General features: G+C 39.6%; 1 protein-coding gene across 1 annotated transcript; it reads right to left on the bottom strand.

The window, feature by feature from the left end:
• Window positions 1-7,085: 7,085 nt before the first annotated feature.
• LOC115981408 lies at window positions 7,086-7,784 on the bottom strand. Its single transcript, XM_031103544.1, has one exon. It carries the CDS (start codon window positions 7,782-7,784, stop codon window positions 7,086-7,088), a length of 699 nt encoding a protein of 232 aa, XP_030959404.1.
• Between the last annotated feature and the right edge of the window lie 14,923 nt (window positions 7,785-22,707).

Raw genomic sequence — 22,707 nt, 5'->3', positions numbered from 1 at the left:
TAAGTAAACCCCTAAGTGGAAGTAAGCTATATTTGTACCTAAAATTAACAAAAATGCATTAAAAGGTACAGAAAGATATAATGTTCTAAAGTTTGAAGTTTTAGTAAAATATATGCCATTTATTTTTATTAAAAAAAAAAAAAGAAAGAACTCTTGAGTGGAAGTAATGGGACTATAGTCCTCGTTTTTTGTAGCGAGGGTTAAATTTTCAATTATTCTAAAGTCTTGATTATATGGCTGAAAATTAGCTACAATGGCTCTAAGGGTCTGTTTAGATACCACTTATTTTGCTGTAAACTGAAAATTTATTACTGAAAACATTATAGCAATTTTTTTTTTTTAAGGCAAAACACTGTTCTCAAACACTGTTCACGCGTTTTTGTGCTTTGGCTGGTCCATGAACAGTGCCATGGGACTAGCCAAAAAAACACAAACGCAACTTCAATACTAAGCAAACGCACACTAAGTGCACGTTTGGATAGCACGTTTTGCACTATCCATGCGTCTACGTTTCACACTCTATGGGTCCATGGCCACTGTTCATGGGAACCACAACTAGGGAAAAATGCAAATTTAACTTTAAAATTGGCTCCGACAGCACTATGCACACATTTAAAAAATTATTTTACTACAGTGTTTTCAATTTTTAACAATAAGCAATATCTAAACAGACCCTAAGTTTATAACAATGATTGCTTGAATTGAAATTTTCTCCCAAAAAATAATTCTTGAATTGAAATGAAATGGAGTCAATTGGAAATTGGAAAGAAATTTATTTAGGAATTTATTTGCCAATTGCCAGCTTGCAGCATAAATCTCCCCGTATCTTTCTGAATGCTTTTCATCATCGCAATCAAGAAAATTCATATTTGGCTCTTTGCAATAAAACTTAAGAATAATGTTAGAGTTACAAACTATTTTACAAAATGTTTTACAAATTATTGAGATTATGAGTGATTATTGGTAAATGAAAAAGTTATATTAATGGTAGACTTAAATAAAATTTAATGAAAAGTCAACTACATTAATATTTTATAAAAATATTATTGTAGGGTCACGTTTTTCTGGCCAAGCCCAAGATGCATGGGACCTTAGAGCAGTGAGTCCAGTACAATGAATTTGTAGAGAGTGTGCCAAAAAGCTAGGATTTAGTGTATGGACAATAGTCATCACGGTGTTCTTCATGCACCGAGTTTATCAAAGAGAATTAGTCCTTGGCACGATCCGAGGAGTTTTTTCTGATGCCTCTAGTGTGTGGGGGGGGGGGGGGGGAGGTCTCAACCCCCGCCTTTCTGTCTCTCTTTTCTCCCTTTTTATAGTAGTTTCCTTCTTCCTGAATGGGGTCTCTAGGGCAGGTACTTGTCCCATCAGCCCTTTCCTCCAGTTGTTGAGAGTGGTTGTAAGGACAGAGAAGTATAGCCGTGTCAGACACAAGGCACTGAATGCAATAATAGCAACCTTTCCCTTAAGCACTTCCGATTTCTCCGTTGTCCTTTTCTATCTTCAGTACCTTTCCTGCTCCGTGGGACGATATGGAGTGTCACTACCAGTGGTAGGTTGTCTCCTTTATCCTCGGTTACACCCATGCTGAGGAGGATTCTTGCCATGGCCGAGGGGGGGCTTTTCCTTGGACTGGGCTCTTGGCCCAATGTAGGCATCGACGTGGGCTTACTGGTCTTTTACCCCCTACAATAGCCCCTCAAAATCCTGTTGTTTGGCTCCTTGGCCAGAGAGGAGGGTTTTGGTGACATCGGGCCTCTGTCACAACTTGCCAAGTCAAGCCCTCCACTAAATGCCAGAGCCTCTTCTTTTTCCTAAGACACGTTCTTGGCTGTGAGATATTCTTTTAGTCTATCCAAGCCACGTTCTTGCCATTTCGGTACACAAGGTGCGCTTTAATTAGGGTCTCTTCACGAGGTGACATAAATCCAGCGGTTGAAGACTACTTTGGAAATTGAGCGAGATTTATTTCGCTTGTAATTCCTTCTTGGGGATTTGGGTGAATTAATTACCACCAGGTTTTGCCTCCTATATAAGACGCACGGTGGGAGGTCATTCCCCTTTATTTGCAGACCCTTAAGCTTTTCAGGTTCCTAAATCTCCAAATGTTCCCAAAGTCTTCATTATGAGTGTGACTAAGGTTTAGGGAGTGAAATGGTCATGTTTAGGGTGAGGGTGAGGGTGAGAGAACCAAACCCTCTTCAGAAGCCTTAGGTATCTCCGAGATTCAAAATGGCCCAGTCAGGGCAAGGGAGATAAAGGCTAAAGATATTTCTTCCCCTCAATAGGACAAGAAAGGAGTCTCTTCTTCCTTCAGCCAGAATCCGAAGTAGGTAGAGGTCGCATTAGATTTTTGGTACGACAACATTGAGATTTTCATCCAGCGCCATGTGCCACGCATGTGAGGGTTTAGGCTTCCCATTTTTAGTACCATCCATACTTGCTCGATTGCAGCTAAAGCAAGTATGGAGATTTTGGCATCCCTGTTTCTTCTTCTCTTCCACCACCAGTGCCATCCAGACTTGCTTGGTTGTTGCTAAACCAAGGTCGTGGATTGGGCACCTCCGCTTCTTCTTCTCTTCCTCCACCAGTGCCATCCGTACTTGCGTTATTACTGTTGGAGCTAGATTGAGGATTCATCGTTCCCATGTGCCCCTCTTTTTTTTATAGTTAGCTTCTGATATAGGCTTGTCTAAGCCCATTTATTTATATTGTACTACTTTCTTATCTAATAAAAGATTATTTTATCTTATTTTATGTATCCTTTTTTTTTTTGCAATAATTATTTTGGAAATGGATGTGCTGGTGTCTTTTCTTTCAAACAGTACTTAGAACTGATGCCACTGCCAGTAAAGAGTTATCATTTTGAACTTATCGAAATTGGCAGGCATAACAATGCTGACTTTAAGTAGGTTAACTATATAAGACTAACCGGGATAACAGCCACATGTTCTGTGCTGCGAACGGGGTGACCGTCCGAGGATGTGTAATCTAAAATAAACTGTCCGAGGGGGTCAACGGGTGCTAGGGTTCTTCTCTACGTTTCCGATGATATTCGTAGTTTTAACTTGCTTTAGGCGTTTGGTCCGAGGATCGAGGCATAACTGTACCTAGTCTAAACATTTAGAAAGTATCATTGTGTTAGTTTCCATAAAGCCGGAGGTCCGAGGACCATGTAGGACCTCCATTCCGCCCAGGACTTAGGCCTTTCTTGAAGTAGCTAGTTTCCCGTAGGTTTGATTAATGATCATGCAAGACCTTGGTTCTATCTAACACTTAGGCTTTTAGAGTGACTAATTTTCTCATAGGTTTGAGTCCGAGGACAATGCAAGACCTTGGTTCTGTCTAGCACTTAGACTCTTGGAGTGACTAATTTCCCCAAAGGTTTAAGTCCAAAGACCATGCAAGACCTTGGTTCTACCTAGCACTTAGGCTGTTGGAGTAACTAGTTTCCCCATAGGTTTAAGTCCGAGGATTATGTAAGACCTTGGTTCTATCTAGCACTTAGACTCTTGGAGTGACTAGTTTCCCTATAGGTTTGAGTCCGAGGACCATGCAAGACCTTGGTTCTGTCTAGCACTTAGGCTCTTGGAGTGACTAGTTTCCCCATAGGTTTGACTTCGAGGACCATGCAAGACCTTGGTTCTGTCTAGCACTTAGGTTGTTGAAGTGACTAGTTTCTCCATAGGTTTAAGTCCGAGGACCATGCAAGACCTTAGTTTTGCCTAGCACTTAGGTTGTTAGAGTGACAAGTTTCCCCATAGGTTTAAGTTGAGGACCATGCAAGACCTTAGTTCTGTCTAGCACTTAAGCTTTTGGAATGACTAATTTCCCCATAGGTTTAAGTCCAAGAACCACGCAAGACCTTGGTTCTGTCTAGCACTTAGGCTCTTAGAGTGACTAGTTTCCCCATAGGTTTGAGTCCGAGGACCATGCAAAACCTTGGTTCTGTCTAGCACTTAGGCTTTTGGTTTGACCCTCAGCTTCTGTCTCCGGAGGGGACTCAGCAGACTGGACTACTAGGCCAGCGAGAATTAGCCCCTTATCAGGTGCACGGGGCACACATCTGACATCAGAAGCCCCTAGGACCACGTTTCTCTTAACAACCCTTCCCATGTAATCAACGCCTCGAAGTGTGGACTTAAGTGGAAGCTGAGTTACGACAATGATGGCGTGCTTTGGGAAATGATAGGGAGGCTTTCGTGTAGCTTGTACCACCACCACAATGGTCTTCCGGATGGACTCCTACTGGCAAAAGCTTAATCCCACAGTGATTAGCCATTGCACTTGCTAACGCACAAGCTCTTCCCATAGATTGCGCCAATTGTAGGGTCACATTTTTTTGGCCAAGCCCAAGATGCATGGGACCTTAGACTAGTGAGCCCGATACAATGAATTTGTAGAGAGTGGGCCAAAGAGCTAGGTTTTAGTGTATGGACAACGGTCATCATGGTGTTCTTCATGGACCGAGTTTATCAGAGAGAACTGGTCCTCGACACGATCCGAGGAGCTTTTTCTAGTGCCTCTAGTGTGTTGGGGGAGGGGAAGGTCTCAGCCTCCGCCCTTCTGTCTCTCTTTACTCCCTTTTTATAGTAGTTTTCTTCCTCCTGAATGGGATCCCTAGGGCAAGTACTTGTCCCATCAGCCCTTTCCTCCAGTTATTGGAAGTGGTTGTAAAGACAGAGAAATATGGCCGTGTCAGACACAAGGCACTGAATGCAATAATGGCAGCCTTTCCCTTAGGCACTTCCATTTTCTCCGTTGTCCTTTTCTGTCTTTAGTACCTTTCCTGCTCCGTGGGACGATATGGAGTGTCACTACTAGTGGCAGGTTGCCTCCTTTATCCTCGGCCACACCCTTGCTAAGAAGGATTCCCCCCATGGTCGAGGAGGGGCATTTTCTTGGACTGGACCCTTGGCCCAATGTAGGCATTGTCATGGGCTTACTAGTCTTTTACCCCCCATAATTATAAAATAATTTGTGGCATTAATATTAGTTATAAGTTACAAAGGAACCCAGGTGCCACTTGGCTACAAGGTCATTGGCAAACTTTTTGTCCATTAGTTTAATAGATTTTTAATTTTTTTTTAAATTACAAATTATATCCCTAAAGTTTGATGGTAATTTAATTTTATACCTTGAAGTTTCAGAATTTAGATTTTAGCCCATAATATTTGGAGGTGTTTGGATTTTACACATAGAATTTAGATTTTACTCCCTGTATTTTAAGGATGTTTGGATTTTACTCCCTAAAGTTTTGAGTGTTTGGATTTTACATTCTAAAGTTTCATAATTTGGAGGTGTAAAATTGAAGCACTCCTAAACTTTAGATAATAAAATCCAAATTTTGAAACGTTAGGGTGTAAAATCCAAACACCCTAAATATTAGGGGATAAAATTCAAATTCTGAAATTTTAGGGTACAAAATCCAAACATTCCCAAACTTTAGGGGTGCAATTTGCAATTTATCCATAAAAAATTTTTTTTTGAGATAAGAGGATATTAAATAAGGTAATTTCCTAAATTAAGGATTAAGATTAAATAAATATGGTACATGTAAAAAAAATTAAAAATAAATTTATGTATTATATATATTTTAACAATATATTATTACTTTTCAAATTAAATTCTCATGTAGAATTCTTCCAAAAAAATTCTCGTGTAACTTAAGGTAATTAAAGGATTAGATAATAAATAAAATAAGAATTAAAAATAAATACAAAAGGTGATATATATTTCAAAAATATAAGACAAGCACCAAGGGATTGACTAAGTGATTCTAAGACCTCATACCATTCCTAGTACAGAAACTCTTGTCTCATATTGGAGCCACTCTCATAGGATTCTTTCATGTAATAACCTAGTGTTTGTGTTTAAAAAAAAAAAAAAAAATTTGAAACTCTAACATTTTCCAAGGATATTTGAATGTTTCTATTATTCATCTAGGGCATCTCTAAGTAGAGTTCGGGTGGTCACAGGACAACCCTAACCTAGAAAAAACAAACAATTATTATGTATAAATTTCAAAATTTTATTATTTTATTATCTTTAAAAAAGCTTTGTGACCACCCTAAAATTTTTTTAGGCCCAACATAATTAAATTTTAAACAAAATTTAGCAACAAGTTGATAATAGACTAAGGCTATAACTTCGGAGGAAGACTTCTTGTTATTGCATCATTCTTTCTTTCTTGAGTTTCTTCTCTCCTTTTTTTTATTTTTATTTTTTAAACATTACACTTTGCTCATATTCCACTCCTAAAAAAAAGAAAGCTGTCAAAAAAAAAAAAAAAAAAAACTATAGATACCCCCAAATTCTAACTTGCATGACGGACTGACACTGCAATAACCAGCCGCCATTATGGATTCAAATCGACCGAAAGCCGAAACTCCACAGCCTCCTCAAGGCGGCCGTGGTGGTGGTGGCAGTGGTTTCTCTGCTATTCTAGCAGTCTTCTTATCCTTTATCACCATCTTCGTCATGGTATTATCAAACTATAAATATTTCACCACCATTACCAATCCATCGCATTCTCTCTTTGATTTTATTTATTTCAATAGTGTTTGTTTCACCATGGTACCATTCTTGTTGTTTAATAATTGAAGAGATGCTTCATCATATATTCTAAGCTAAGAAACATATTTACTTCAAAATCTCTTCTTTGGATATATGTATCATCTATCTCACTGTGTGTGATTCTTGTATATATGTAGGTTCTTTGAAATTTAAAAATAAATGGTATGTTCATACTTTCTTTGAGTTTTGAGTGATTGTCTTCATTTAAAATTAGTGGAAACGTGGGAATAGATGTGCAGGATTGAATTTATTTTTTAGAATTTGAAGAAGAAAGAGAAAAGATGATAAAGATAGAGAAACATGTAGAATAAAGTAACTGCTTGTTATGGGGAGTATAAAATTGGTGGGAGTGTGGGAGTAGATATGTTCAACAATTCAAGACTCAAGAGAGCAAAGGGACAAAAAATTGTACTTAACTTTTTTTTTTTTTTTTAAAAAAGGAAAAAACATTTGTTGGTAAATTGCATTTTTATTTTTATTTTTTTGAGAATCAAGATAGCAATATATTATTAGCTTAGGCCATTCACATCAGCCATGTATACAAAGTTAAGGTCTGGTGGTATTTTTTCCATCCAAACAGACATATCAGGGGTAGAGGATGCTTGTTGGGCTAAGGCATGTGCCAATCTATTACAATGTCTCCTAACATGAGATAAACTAAGCGATGAAAATCGAGACACAAGAATATGAATATTTGCAGTTAAATGACCATAGTGAGCGAGAGAGTTGCAGCTCGTGACTAAAGACTTGATCAATACTTCAGTGTCCCCTTCAAGGGTAATTTTGTCGAAGCCAAGTTCAAGTGTAAGCTTCAATGCTCTCCATGCAGCCAAGACTTCTACAGCTATAACTGAAACAGGCAAAGGTATTTGCTGAGTTAGTGAAGTCATGATCAGTCCTTGGTCGTTACGGATCACTACTCCCAAACCAGCAAGTCCTTCCTTTACAAAAATCACGCCATCGAAGTTGACTTTATAGGCATGTTGATTCGGTGCCTTCCAAGCTGCCACTTGATGGGGTCGGGATTGTTGAAAAACCACGTTGCAAGAAGCTCTCTCTAGGATTCGATCTTGAGCAAAATCAACCACCTGGCTGAGTGAGAGTGCAGGTTTGCCCAAGCGCAAGTTATTTCTCCTATTCCATAGTGTCCACAGCACAACAAAAAAAAGGTCGAGCTCCTTGTTACCAGCAAAAATAAGCTTAAACATATCAGTGAAAGAGGAGCACGCCTGAAGCGTGTTGTGATTCCATTAAGCCCGAGATCTCGAAACAGGTTACAAGGCTGGGCAGAGAAACAAGGCATGAACCACATCCCCCTAATGCAATTTGCAAGCATCATAGTAGTGCTCAATAATGACCCTTCTACGGATCAAATTCGTCTTGGTTGGCAATGAATCCTTACAAGCCTTCCAAGCCAGATGCTTGACTTTATTTGGGAATTGAAGCCCCCAAATTTTCTTCCAAAGAGGCTTGAGCACGGAACAGTCTGAAGGCCCAGGCAGGCCATGTTGTTGCTGCTTGTGTAAGTAACTGTAGCCGGACTTAATAGTATAGACTCCATCGGGGTTAAAGGGCCAAATTAGGACATCATCTTGTATTGATCTAAATAGAGTCATATTTTTTATAAGGGCTGCTTCAAAGTCATAGAACAAACTATCAATGACTTTCGTCTTCCACTTCTTAAGATCCAGATTAATCAAGTCACAAACCATACTCACTCCCCTCCCTTCAATCTGTGGTGATAAGACCTTGGGATTACCTGATTTGGGCAACCAATTCTCACCCCAAATATGAACAGACCTGCCCGACCCAATCCTCCATTTCGCTCCTCATTTGATCATGCTTCTACCCTTCATATGCTTCCAAGCATACGAGGAGTTGGCTGGAATTTTTGCATCCATAACTGAGGTATTAGGGAAGAACTTCGCCTCGAAAACACGGTAGAATAAAGATGACTTGTCATGGAGCAAGCACCAAGTTTGTTTGGCCAAGAGTGCATCACTGAATAAAGACAAATCTTTAAACCCCATACCACCACCCGTTGATTTTACCCAATTCTAGGGTTAGGGTTTCGATTCGGTCCCTTAGACCCTTCGAATCCTCTAAGGCTTTATTTTTCTTGTCTAATTTCAGGTTTCGTTCAATTCCCCTCTCTAATTTGGTTCTAGTTTTGTAGATATTCTCTCCCGGTTTGAATTTTCTAGGGTTTCAAATCGTTCAATTATGGTTTGTTCTTGTTTTCTGTAAATTTCAAGAGGGGTTATTAATTGCATTTTTAAATTTATCTAAAATTTAAAAATTTTAGAATTAGTAATGTTACATGTTTAACCCTATTATTGAAACTTTCTAAATAGGTCAATTTGAGAATATTTTGGACATCAAAAAGTTAAAATCCAGACAAGAGAAACCTTTTAAATAATAGTATATAGAGGCATGCTTGTTGTTTAATAATTGAATGGATGCTTCATCATCATGTTTTCTTCTAAGCATTTCTCAAAAAAAAAAAAAAAAGTATTCTTCTAAGCTAAGAAATACATATAGTCCAAAATTCTTGACTATGTCCACGTCAAACTAATAATTATTTTATGCATAAGATAAATCTTCCATCTCACCCTATATGGTGAGATTTGCTTGTGAGCAAAGTTGTCAAAATCAGGATTCTACTTAGGATCATGGGAGATAGGTGGGATCGTGGATCGTTGAATCAAATCGTGGATCGTAAGATCCTACATTATTTGAGGAAAAAAAAAATGCATTGATATGTTAAATAATCATATAAATTATACATTCATTAATATAATTACCATACATCACTACATCCATTTGTAAACATCATTTAAAGAAGCCAAAAACCTGAAAACGTGACACTCTATTAGGATTTATTTTATTTTTTATTTTATTTGGGTTCAGTTGACACTCTCTCTACATTAGAGTGGAAAGACTTGGTCTATTGGGATTTTATTTTTCATTTAGGTCAAACTAAGCCTTCTGTCAAGGTAAAGAAGATTACAAGAAACCAATGTTGTTTGAAATCGTCAGAATCATACGATCCTATCGATCCTGAACGATCACAAAGATCCTTGAAAAATCTGGATTGTTTTAGACAAGTGGGATCGTAAAATCATAGAACCGTAGGATTCAAATTGGGATTTTGACAACCATACTTGTGAGAGTGTAGAAATGTATATATTCGATTAATAAGATACCATTTTGTGTTGCACACATGTCAAACACGGACATGCCAAGAAAACTTCAACATTCATGTTAGGAGGAAAAAATATATATACAATTTCGTATTAAAAAAAAAAAAATTGTTTTGATTTTAGATATTTTTTGAAAGAATTTGAAAGTTTTTAAAGATTTTATTTAATAGTTCCCCTTTTCTTTACAAGTACGAGGATGGAATACAGGAATAGACCCATATAGTCTCTATTCCACCATTATCCAAATTCAATGTGCTGAACCCAAAGAAATTGTCCCTTGGACCTACCGTTTTTTCGGGTCATTGATCATTGCACCTTTTTTTTTTTTTTTAAACCCTCCTTAATATACAGGCTAAGTTCTACTACAATAATATATATCTAATATATATCACAATTGGATTTTAACTAGAGATTCCTATGCCTTAAAATCTTTATATTAGTTATAATATCATATGTTGGAGCTCTCCTTTGAGCTTACACTGACATTTTAGTCCAAGGCCCCAAGCTGTACTACATGGGTTCTAAGGGGGTTGCAATATTGTAGAGTAGTGATTTTTAACCACTTCAAAAATAAATTAAATTATGGACCCCGTGCGTTTGAAATAGTTATCTTTTTAATTATCTTTTTTTGCTAATATATATTTTTTAAACCATAATTTATCTAGATATAATTGTATTTGTGGGGCCCGAAATCTGAGGTCCCAGCCCACTTTGTGTTAAGGGCCCAAAGCCCTGTCCGATAAAGCCCAACCGCCGAGGACGCGCAATGCAACTCCCTGAAGGCCCAAGAACATGGCCGAGGACGATCTCACGCTCAACACCTCACAAAGCGCCTGAAGAAAATGACAAATTCAGTACAAGAGCAGTACAAACGAGAAAGCTACCAACACCATAATGTGGAGCCCAGCGCCTGACGAGCCCATACTCCATACCATGCTATTCAGCTTTTCCCAACCACTCTGACGTATGGATTGATAGGACGAGTAAATACCCCAAACCAGGAAAAACTGACACGTAGATGAAGAACGGGAGGTAAATACTAGTATAAAAGGGAAAGAGAGCGAGGAAGGAGGGGATCCTAAAAATAAAAAAAAAAAAGAAAGGAGGAAGAATGGTGAGAATGTAATGTTCCTCGGACTAATTCCGAGGAGCCAAACCTTTTGAACCACATCAATGTAAGGCTCAACTATACAGTCCAAGCCTACCTTTGTATGAGTTCTCATGAAACCAGGACCAGACCCCTGCCCAGCGCCCAAGGGCATGCCTTTCCAAACCCACTCTCTACAAATCGTATTGTTCGGGCCCTTTACATACGAGCCCAACGTCATCCTTGGGTTGTTAAAAATCGTGTCCCTACAATTGGCGCCGTCTGTGGGGAAGCTTGCGCGTCGGCGCAGATGGCGGTGGAGTCAAGCCTCTATTAGGCAGAAGTTCGCGAAGTTTCCTCCATCTCCAGCGACATGCAGTTGTTACTTCAACATAAACTTCAGCTAGGGGTTACACCTTGTAGTGCCAATGGCACGGGCAGCCCTAGGGGCTTCCGGCCTCAAGCTAACTCTCCCCGCCCTGGTCTAGGGGCTAACCTTCGAAAAATAAATAAATACAAAGAAAAACTACAAGTTTTGGACAAAACCAAGGCCTTGCATGGTCCTCGAACTCAAACTTATGGGGAAACCAAGTACACAGAAAAAACTACAAGTTTTGGACAGAACCAAGGCCTTGCATGGTCCTCGGACTCAAGCCTATGGGGAAACCAACTACTTAGAAGAAAAACTACAAGTTTTGGACAGAACCAAGGTCTTGCATAGTCCTCGGACTCAAGCCTATGGGGAAACCAACTACTTAGAAGAAAAATTACAAGTTTTGGACAGAACCAAGGCCTTGCATGGTCCTCGGACACAAGCCTATGGAGAAACCAAGTACGCAGAAAAAGTTACAAGTTTTGGACAGAATCAAGGCCTTGCATGGTCCTCGGACTCAAGCCTATGGGGAAACCAAGTACACAGAAAAAGCTACAAGTTTTGGACGGAACCAAGGCCTTGCATGGTCCTCGGACTCAAGCCTATGGGGAAACCAAGTACACAGAAAAAACTATAAGTTTTGGACAGAACCAAGGCCTTGCATGGTCCTCGGACTCAAGCCTATGGGGAAACCAAGTACACAGAAAAAACTACAAGTTTTGGACAGAACCAAGACCTTACATGGTCCTCGGACTCAAGCCTATGGGGAAACCAAGTACACAGAAAAAGCTACAAGTTTTGGACAGAACCAAGGCCTTGCATGGTCCTCGGACTCAAGCCTATGGGGAAACCAAGTACACAGAAAAAACTACAAGTTTTGGACAGAACCAAGGCCTTGCATGGTCCTCGGACTCAAGCCTATGGGGAAACCAAGTACACAGAAAAAACTACAAGTTTTGGACAGAACCAAGGCCTTGCATGGTCCTCGGACTCAAGCCTATGGGGAAACCAAGTACACAGAAAAAACTACAAGTTTTGGACAGAACCAAGACCTTACATGGTCCTCGGACTCAAGCCTATGGGGAAACCAAGTACACAGAAAAAGCTACAAGTTTTGGACAGAACCAAGGCCTTGTATGGTCCTCGGACTCAAGCCTATGAGGAAACCAAGTACACAGAAAAAACTACAAGTTTTGGACAGAACCAAGGCCTTGCATGGTCCTCGGACTCAAGCCTATGGGGAAACCAAGTACACAGAAAAAACTACAAGTTTTGGACAAAACCAAGACTCAAGCCTTGGGGAAACCATGGTGGACAGAACCAAGACCTTACATGGTCCTCGGACTCAAGCCTATGGGGAAACCAAGTACACAGAAAAAGCTACAAGTTTTGGACAGAACCAAGGCCTTGTATGGTCCTCGGACTCAAGCCTATGGGGAAACCAAGTACACAGAAAAAGCTACAAGTTTTGGACAGAACCAAGGCCTTGTATGGTCCTCGGACTCAAGCCTATGGGGAAACCAAGTACAAAAAAAGCTACAAGTTTTGGACAAAACATGGTCCCGGACTCAAGCCTATGGGGAAACCAAGTACAGAAAAAGTTTTGGACAGAACCAAGGCCTTGCATGGTCCTCGGACTCAAGCCTGCATGGGGAAACCAAGTACACAGAAAAAGCTACAAGTTTTGGATAGAACCAAGGCCTTGCATGGTCCTCGGACTCAAGCCTACGAGGAAACCAAGTACATAGAAAAAGCTACAAGTTTTGGACAGAACCAAGACCTTGCATGGTCCTCGGACTCAAGCCTATGGGGAAACCAAGTACACAGAAAAAGCTACATGTTTTGGACAGAACCAAGGCCTTGCATGGTCCTCGGGCTCAAGCCTATGGGGAAACCAACTACTTAGAAGAAAAACTACAAGTTTTGAACAGAACCAAGGCCTTGCATGGTCCTCGGACTCAAGCCTATGGGGAAACCAACTACTTAGAAGAAAAGCTACAAGTTTTGGACAGAACCAAGGCCTTGCATGGTCCTCGAACTCAAGCCTATGGGGAAACCAACTACTTAACATGGACCTTAGAATCTATCCGAGGAGAATTCCCCATTAACAATTGGGTTAATCCCAAAGCTGCGTGAATTCCCCAACCTACCCTCGGATTCTCGGTACCAGGGGAATTGGTGCAACTGCAATATAGTGCCATACAATATCTAAACGCAGTTAGAGTCCCTTACTGCTCGGCTACCCCCTCGGATGAATCATTGAGAGTTTATCGTTCTCGGACGGTTTCCTCGCACGCATTACGGAGTATTCAGCTGTTATCTCGATTAGTTTCATGAATTTAATTTACTGGGAATTATCATTATTATGCCTGGTAATGTCGGTAAATTAGAATTAGTCGGATTATGTTTCAAGGTTTCCTGCTCTAAGTATCATTGAATAAAATCACACATGGAGCACACCCATTCACAAAATAATTGTTGCAGAAAGGAAAAGTATTTAAAAAGAAATAAATTCATCTTTTATTAAGACAAAGAAACAGTACAGCGTACATTGAAAGAGCTCAAGTAAGCTCATACTGAAACTAACTACACAAAACAAAAAAAAACAAAAAAAAAAAAAAAAACAAAAAAATACAAGGGAATTAAGAAAAAGCCGAAGAATAGGTGCAGGGGAGAGACGTGCTGCCGCTTTAAAACTTCGTCTAGGGGAGCCATTCCTCAATACTTTTACATGCCTATAACTCAAGCAGCAAAAGAGCCCAACTTCGGGTCGGCACCGTTGAAGAAAAGGTGCCGGGAGTCTAACTCAAGGCTAGCCCTGTTGAAGAAAAGGTGCAGGGAACCGGAAGTTGATGAGCCTCCACGGAACCATGCCTGCGAAAGAGCAGACAGTGCTGATGGCGGAAAACCTTTCTTCTGACACACCGAAAGACTGATGTGACCAGAGCCTGCTTCGGATTTTGACTGAAAGAGGTGGGGGTACCGTTCCCACCATATCCAAGCGGGAGGATACCTTAAATCTATGCCTCCCCTGCCCAGACCACACCACCTTAAGTCTTGGAAGGGTCCGGTGCCTCTGTGGCGGGTGAAGTTCCTCCACCTCCACCTCCACCCAAGCCTCAAACATACTGTACTATAGGAAAGTGGCACTGGATGTGGGAACTGGTTATGGATAAAGGGTTAAGATTCTGAAGGAAGCAGAAGGCTTTATATGCACAAGGAATAATCCCTTACCCTATTTAAATAAGGAGCAGACCAGTGACATTCAATCCACTCAAGTTTCCAATAAGTGCTACAGAAGAGATAGTCCTGGCACAATTTCCGACACCATATACAACTGCAAAGATTTGAATAACCTCGTGAAGGAGGCGCATTAATGGTGGGCCTTGAACACTGAAACGTCCAAGACGCCGCCTGGGAAAATCTAGAAGGATGTCTCACGCCTTAGCGCGCTCTCTAGGCCAGTACAGCAACCTCGATGTTGATGAAATGCGGAGCTGGGCAAGTCATGATTTGGGCCTGACGTTACCAAAACCCTACTCCCCAACAATAAAGTCGGGCAGCAGGATTTTGAGGGGCTATTGTGGGGCCCGAAATCTGAGGTCCCAGCCCACTTTGTGTTAAGGGCCCAAAGCCCTGTCCGATAAAGCCCAACCGCCGAGGACACGCAATACAACTCCCTGAAGGCCCAAGAACGTGGCCGAGGACGATCTCACGCTCAACACCTCACAAAGCGCCTGAAGAAAATGACAAATTCAGTACAAGAGCAGTACAAACGAGAAAGCTGCCAACACCATAATGTGGAGCCCAGCGCCTGACGAGCCCATACTTCATACCATGCTATCCAGCTTTTCCCAACCACTCTGACGTATGGATTGATAGGACGAGTAAATACCCCAAACCAGGAAAAACTGACACGTAGATGAAGAACGGGAGGTAAATACTAGTATAAAAGGGAAAGAGAGCGAGGAAGGAGGGGATCCTAAAAATAAAAAAAAAAAAGAAAGGAGGAAGAATGGTGAGAATGTAATGTTCCTCGGACTAATTCCGAGGAGCCAAACCTTTTGAACCACATCAATGTAAGGCTCAACTATACAGTCCAAGCCTACCTTTGTATGAGTTCTCATGAAACCAGGACCAGACCCCTGCCCAGCGCCCAAGGGCATGCCTTTCCAAACCCACTCTCTACAAATCGTATTGTTCGGGCCCTTTACATACGAGCCCAACGTCATCCTTGGGTCGTTAAAAATCGTGTCCCTACAGTATTGTTTCTCACTTTTAATAAATGAAGAAATTTATAAAAAAATCAATCCAACCACGCACACACAGATATTCCTTCATAACTTTTCCCTTAATTATTTTTATTTTTATTATAATAGAAAATTATACATGAAGATTCCATCATCTTAATTGCCCTTTTACAGAAGGAAGAGGGTCTTTTTAATTATCTGTTGGAACAGTAATGAAATGTTTTGAAAAGTAATAATTAATTCATGAGATGAAGTGTGGGTGAAAGAAAAGTGGGGAAGATGTTCCTTCATTTTTTTTGAAATTGATTTAGTTCATTTTATGATATAAAATAATGTTAATTAACAAATCTAAAATAAACATGGTGTTATTATTTTGATAATAGAACAAATTTTATATCTCTTCCTTCTCCAAGAACGGTTTATAGAAGAGCCGAAATAGTGAATGAGAGTTTTTCCATTCATTAATTCCATAATTTTGAGGGTTTTTGTGTCTGAATTTTGAATCAAATATTCCTTGCATTCTAACAAAATATTACCTTATTTCATTTTTTAGAAAAAAAAAAAAAAGAAAAGAAAAAAAAGATGTTTTGTAATACTTAAAGACGAATCTTAACTTATCTCTACTGGTTTTCGAATAATAGAAATCTATTCTAGTCACTATGGGCGCATTTACCCAATTGACACGACTGAATGAATCAATTCTAGACTTATTGGATCCTTAGCAATTCATGAGAGAATTTGTCATGGGGAGTTCCTAGAAAATTGTCTTTCTATTGGATTGGGAGTCTCTTTATTAGCTCTTGTTTGTGGTGTACAATTTCATATTTATGCTTATCATGTCCTTTATATGGAAATCAGAGGCCATGACACTATTCATTTGACTCGTATTGAGGAGAATTTGACTCCACAAAAAATTAAGCAAAAAGCTGCTAAATTGGTTTATTTTTTGCGTGTACCAATTGAAGATAAGCAACAACCAACCATTCTTATTGGATTAGTGAATCTTTTTTTAGTGAATGATAGATCACTACAAGTGAGGGAGATACGCAATTTAAATAATAGAACCAAGGCTAAATGTACTCGTTATGGTGCGGAATCAAGTCAAATGTACTTGGTATGGTGTGGAATCAAGTCAAATGTACCATTAATGAATTTTCAACTATCAAACAAAGACATTTAAGGTTCAAATTTCCCCTCTCTTAACTATTAAATTATTTAAAAAAAAAAAAAAAGTAAATTGGATAACACTATGCACCTAAATTCATAAAGCAAAATTTGTACCATAAAATATATCATCTCAAGGGGAAGGAGAGAATTGACCATGAAATTGATCAATTCAACTTTTCAAGTTGCTGGGGTGGGAAGGGAACATAAAAATTCAAGAAGACAATAATAATGATGTGCAAATGATGCACTAGTGTTTAGCCTTGTGCATATGTACAAGTACAATTAAAGACAATCACAATTATGTATATTTTTAAGAAGAGATTTAAATTATACATAATATTAGCTTACACTTTTTTTAACCCATACATTTCTAAAATATGTAATAGTTTCTTATTTAGACCCTTCGTTTTTTTTACTCAATTATTTATTTGCCACAAAAATTAAAAAAATAAATGGACAAATGGTGGCAAATTAGATTCCAATTGAAATCCTATTTAGAACTAAATTGGATTTTGACTCTTTAATTTGTGCAAATTCTAAAACGGGAAAAAAAAAACATTTTTCAATAATTTATTGATTGTTATTCTGTTATGCACAAATTCGTAGCGGTTTTATATAATTTTCTTGATATTTGTACCCTCACTACACTCACTAACAAAGTCATTAAAATTAAGTAAACCCCTAAGTGGAAGTAAGCTATATTTGTACCTAAAATTAACAAAAATGCATTAAAAGGTACAGAAAGATATAATGGTCTAAAGTTTGAAGTTTCAATAAAATATATGCCATTTATTTTTATTTAAAAAAAAAAAAAAAAAAAAAAAAAGAACTCTTAAGTGGAAGTAACCCAGTTATAGTCCTCATTTTTTGTAGCGAGGGTTAACTTTTCAATTATTCTAAAGTCTTGATTATACAGTTGAAAATTGGCTACAATGACTCTAAGGGTCTGTTTCAATACCGCTTATTTTACTAATAATTGAAAATTTATTACTGAAAACACTATAACAAAATATTTTTTAAAAGGAAAAACACTGTCCTCAAACATGTTCACACGTTTTTGTACTTTGACTGGTCTATAAACAGTGTTATGAGACCAACCAAAAAAACACAAACGTAGCTTAAATGCAGCTTCAGTGCTAAGCAAACGCACACAAGTCTATAATAGCGATTGCTTCAATTGAAATTTTCTCCCAAAAAAAATAATAATTCTTGAATTGAAATGAAATGGAGTCAATTGGAAACTGGAAAGAAATTTATATAGGAATTTATTTGCCAATTGCCAACTTGCAGCATAAATCTCTTCGTATCATTTTGAATGCTTTTCATCATCACGATCAAGAAAATTTATATTTGGCTTTTTGTAATAAAACCCAAGAATAATGTTAGAATTATAAATTATTTTATAAAATATTTTACAAATTATTAATGTGATGAATGATTAGTAGTAAATGAAAAAATAATATTAATAATAAATCTAAATAAAAACTAATAAAAAATCGGTTATATTAATATTTTTAAAATATTACTACAAAATAATTTATAGCTATAGTTTTACTCAAAAATCAATATATTTTGTTGGAACTGGGGAGGCAAAATCTCAGATACGCGGGGCTACCGCCCTTTTGTACGACTATCAGGAATTGGTGGCTAACCAAAAGACACGACTTTTAGGGGGTGAGCGTAATGATGTTTCTTTGTTGTCCTCCTTTTTCCTGAGTGCCAGGCTAGTTTGTGTAGCACTGCGTTGTATCAGGAGCCTATCTTACCTTTTGAACTTTTTGTGCATTTAATTAATACAATTTTACCTTTTGTTTTTTTTTCAATTACAAAGTATATCTTAACGTTTGATAGTGATTTGATTTTATGCATTAAAATTTTAAAATGTAGGTTTTATTCTATAATATTTGAGAGTGTTTAGATTTTATATTCAAAATTTAAATTTTATGCTTTATATTTTAAGAATGTTTGGATTTTACTTTCTATAGTTTTGGGTGTTTAAATTTTACATTTTGAAGTTTCATAATTTGAGGGTGTAAAATTGAAACACTCCTAAACTTTAGAGAGTAAAATCCAAATTTTGAAACGTTAAGGTGTAAAATCAAAACACCCTAAACATCAAGGGGTAAAATCCAAATTTTGAAACTTTAGAGTGCAAAATCCAAATAGCTCAAAACTTTAGGGGTGCAATTTACAATTTACTCATAAAAAAAATATTTTTTTTGAGATAAGAGATATTGAAAAGTGATATTAAATAAGGTAATTTCCTAAATTAAGGATTAAGATTAAATAAATATGGTACATAAAAAAACTAAAAATAAATTTATGTACCATATATATTTTAACAAAATATTATTTGTAGGGGCACAATTTGTAACAACTCCAAGATAAAATTGGACTCGTACGTAAAAAGACCTCCCACAATATCATTTGTAGAGAGTGGGCTTCAAAGGTATGGTTTGGGCATAAGTGAATGGTTTTAATCGTAGTTCCGGCGAGGAACACTACATGGGCGAGCTTGGCCTTCCTAGCCAAAACTCTTTGATGGCCAGCCCCTCTCATCTTTGTTTGTTTCGCCTTTTATACTGGGGTCCTATCCCCCTTTTTTGTGTCCATGTGTTGATTTCTACCTTTGGGGTGCAGGCCTGTCCAGTCGACCCATACCTAGAGTGGTTGGGAGCTGCTGGAAAGGCGTATGGACATAGGCATGGGTTTGTCAGACGCTGAATTCCGTGTTACTGTGTTGGCTGCTTTTTTCCTGGCCCTGCCCGCTACACTCGGCTTGTTCCTTTCTTTGGGCATTTAATGAAGTGCCGAGGAGGAGGTCGTCCTCGGCAGTGGCCCTCCTCGGCTTGGGCTGTGGTCCTTAAGATAAACTGGGCCTGGGCCAGGGCTACACTTTCTTCGGCCCCACAATAGCCCCTCAAAAGCCTGTTGCCCAACTTTTAGTTGGGAAGGAGAGTTTTGATAATGTTGGGCCTACATCATAACCCGTTCTGATTCTGCACTCCATAAATATTTGTATTTTTCCATTTACTCGGGAGTCGTGTCAAAACAAGGGACGCGCCCTTTTCTTCGTTCGCGCGGAGTCTTATGATATTTCGGTACTCGAGGCGCGCCTTCACGAGGATCTTCAGATCCTACGGCTGAGGATGAAGTTGGAAATTGAGCCCAACTGCTCTGTCCGTAGCTTTCCTTGGAAATTTGCACAAGTTAAATGCCACCGGTCTGCTCTGTGTATAAATAGGATAGGGGGTCACTCCCCTTGCATACAAACCCCATTGCTTCCTTCAGAAACGTAATCCATCCGCCCTACTCAGTGTCCATTTTCAGTGTCATTCAGCCTCAGGGCAATATGCTTGAGGCACGGGTGGGGATGAAGGGCCTTTTCCCGCTTCAGAGGCACCGAATCCTCAAGGTGGTATGGTACGGACAAGGATGGCACAGATTCAAGCCGGTCCTCCGCTTTGACAGAGGGAAGATGGTCTTCCTCTCTCTTTTAGTCAAAATCCGAAGCAGGTTCTGGTCATGCCAGATTTTTGGCATGTCAGAAGAAGGAATTTCCGCCATCAGCGCCGTCTGCCTTGTCGCAAGCAAGTTTTCGCGGGGGTTCCCCAACTTCCGGCTCCCTACACCTTTTCTTCAACGGTGCAGGCCTCGAGTTGGGTTCCCGGCACCTTTTCTTCAGCGGCGCTAGCCCAAAGCCAGGTGTTCTCTGCACCTTTTCTTCGAAGGTGCAGGCCCCTCGTCGGGTTCTTTTGCTACCTGAGTTATGGGCATGTAAAAGTATTGAGGAATGGTTCCCTTACTCAACATCTCGGCGCAGCAGCCAACCTCTCCTCTGTGCTTCCCCTTCGGCTCTATCTTTACTCTCTTGTATTTTTCTTTACTTATGTAGTTAGCTTCAATGTTAGCTTATTTCAGCTTCTCAGTTTACACTGTACTATTCCTTTGTCTTAATAAAAGATGAGTTTATCTCTTTCTAAATACTTTTCTTTTCTGCAACAACTACTTTGTGCATGGATATTGAATATAAGCTTGCCTTTAATGATACTCGGAACAGAAAAAATGCTTTAACACAAATCCCTACTAGTTCAAACTTACGGACATTATCAAGTATAACAATGGTAATCCTCAATAAATTAAACTCTCGGAACTAACCGGGATAACGGCTGAGTGCTGTGCGATGCATGCAAGACCAATGTCCGAGAACGATAAACTCTAAATAATTCATCCGAGAGGGTAGCTGAGCAGTGAGGGACCTCAATTGCTTTTTTTTTTTTTTTTGGTAGCATATTGCTCTAAATTGCATCAATCCCTTTGGTACTGAGGGTCCGAGGATAAGCTGGACAATCCATTCAGTGTAGAGATTAACCCAACCATTAAGGGGGGAATTCTCCTCGGATAAATCCTAAGGCCTATGTAGCGTAGTTTCGCCTCTAAGTAGTTGGTTTCCCCAGAGGCTTGAGTCCGAGGACCATGCAAGGCCTTGGTTCTGTCCAAAACTTGTAAGTTTCTTTCTAAGTAGTTGGTTTTCCCAGAGGCTTGAGTCCGAGGACCATGCAAGGCCTTGGTTCTGTCCAAAACTTGTAAGTTTCTTTCTAAGTAATTGGTTTCCCCAGAGACTTGAGTCCGAGGACCATGCAAGGCCTTGGTTCTGTCCAAAACTTGTAAGTTTCTTTCTAAGTAGTTGGTTTTCCCAGAGGCTTGAGTCCGAGGACCATGCAAGGTCTTGGTTCTGTCCAAAACTTGTAAGTTTCTTTCTAAGTAGTTGGTTTCCCCAGAGGCTTGAGTCTGAGGACCATGCAAGGCCTTGGTTCTGTCCAAAACTTGTAAGTTTCCTTCTAAGTAGTTGGTTTCCCCAGAGGCTTGAGTCCGAGGACCATGCAAGGCCTTGGTTCTGTCCAAAACTTGTAAGTTTCCTTCTAAGTAGTTGGTTTCCCCAGAGGCTTGAGTCCGAGGACCATGCAAGGCCTTGGTTCTGTCCAAAACTTGTAAGTTTCTTTCTAAGTAGTTGGTTTCCCCAGAGGCTTGAGTCCGAGGACCATGCAAGGCCTTGGTTCTGTCCAAAACTTGTAAGTTTCTTTCTAAGTAGTTGGTTTCCCCAGAGGCTTGAGTCCGAGGACCATGCAAGGCCTTGGTTCTGTCCAAAACTTGTAAGTTTCTTTCTAAGTAGTTGGTTTCCCTAAAGGCTTGAGTCCGAGGACCATGCAAGGCCTTGGTTCTGTCCAAAACTTGTAAGTTTCTTTCTAAGTAGTTGGTTTTCCCAGAGGCTTGAGTCCGAGGACCATGTAAGACCTTGGTTCTGTCCAAAACTTGTAAGTTTCTTTCTAAGTAGTTGGTTTCCCCAGAGGCTTGAGTCCGAGGACCATGCAAGGCCTTGGTTCTGTCCAAAACTTGTAAGTTTCTTTCTAAGTAGTTGGTTTCCCCAGAGACTTGAGTCCGAGGACCATGCAAGGCCTTGGTTCTGTCCAAAACTTGTAAGTTTCTTTCTATGGGGCTTTGGCTTAGGGGAATTGAATCCTCGGCCGAGCCCCTTGACCCATCTGCATGGCTGACGCTATAAACTATAGCCCCTAGTCAAGAATCATAGCCCTTAACGAAGCTCTATGTTAGCACGCTGTAACTGGCTGGTAGAAAATGACAAGGGCATTGTCTCACACCGTCGCCTATGCCAAGACACAAACCTCCCCACAGACGGCGCCAATTGTAGGGGCACAATTTGTAACAACTCCAAGATAAAATTGGACTCGTACGTAAAAAGGCCTCCCACAATATCATTTGTAGAGAGTGGGCTTTAAAGGTATGGTTTGGGCATAAGTGAATGGTTTTAATCGTAGTTCCTGCGAGGAACACTACATGGGCGAGCTTGGCCTTCCTAGCCAAAACTCTCTGGTGGCCAGCCCCCCTCATCTTTGTTTGTTTCGCCTTTTATACTGGGGTCCTATCCCCCTTTTTTGTGTCCACGTGTTGATTTCTACCTTTGGGGTGCAGGTCTGTCCAGTCGACCCATACCTAGAGTGGTTGGGAGCTGCTGGAAAGGCGTATGGACAT

This window comes from Quercus lobata, chromosome 3 (genome assembly GCF_001633185.2).
Source record: "Quercus lobata isolate SW786 chromosome 3, ValleyOak3.0 Primary Assembly, whole genome shotgun sequence".
Taxonomy (NCBI): domain Eukaryota; kingdom Viridiplantae; phylum Streptophyta; class Magnoliopsida; order Fagales; family Fagaceae; genus Quercus; species Quercus lobata.
The sequence above is the reverse complement of the archived record's forward strand: the minus strand, read 5'-3'. Positions and strand labels throughout refer to the sequence as shown.

Bases quoted from the DNA above. Each gene is read 5' to 3' on its own strand.
- LOC115981408 (XM_031103544.1), bottom strand. From the start codon at position 7,784: ATGTTTAAGCTTATTTTTGCTGGTAACAAGGAGCTCGACCTTTTTTTT.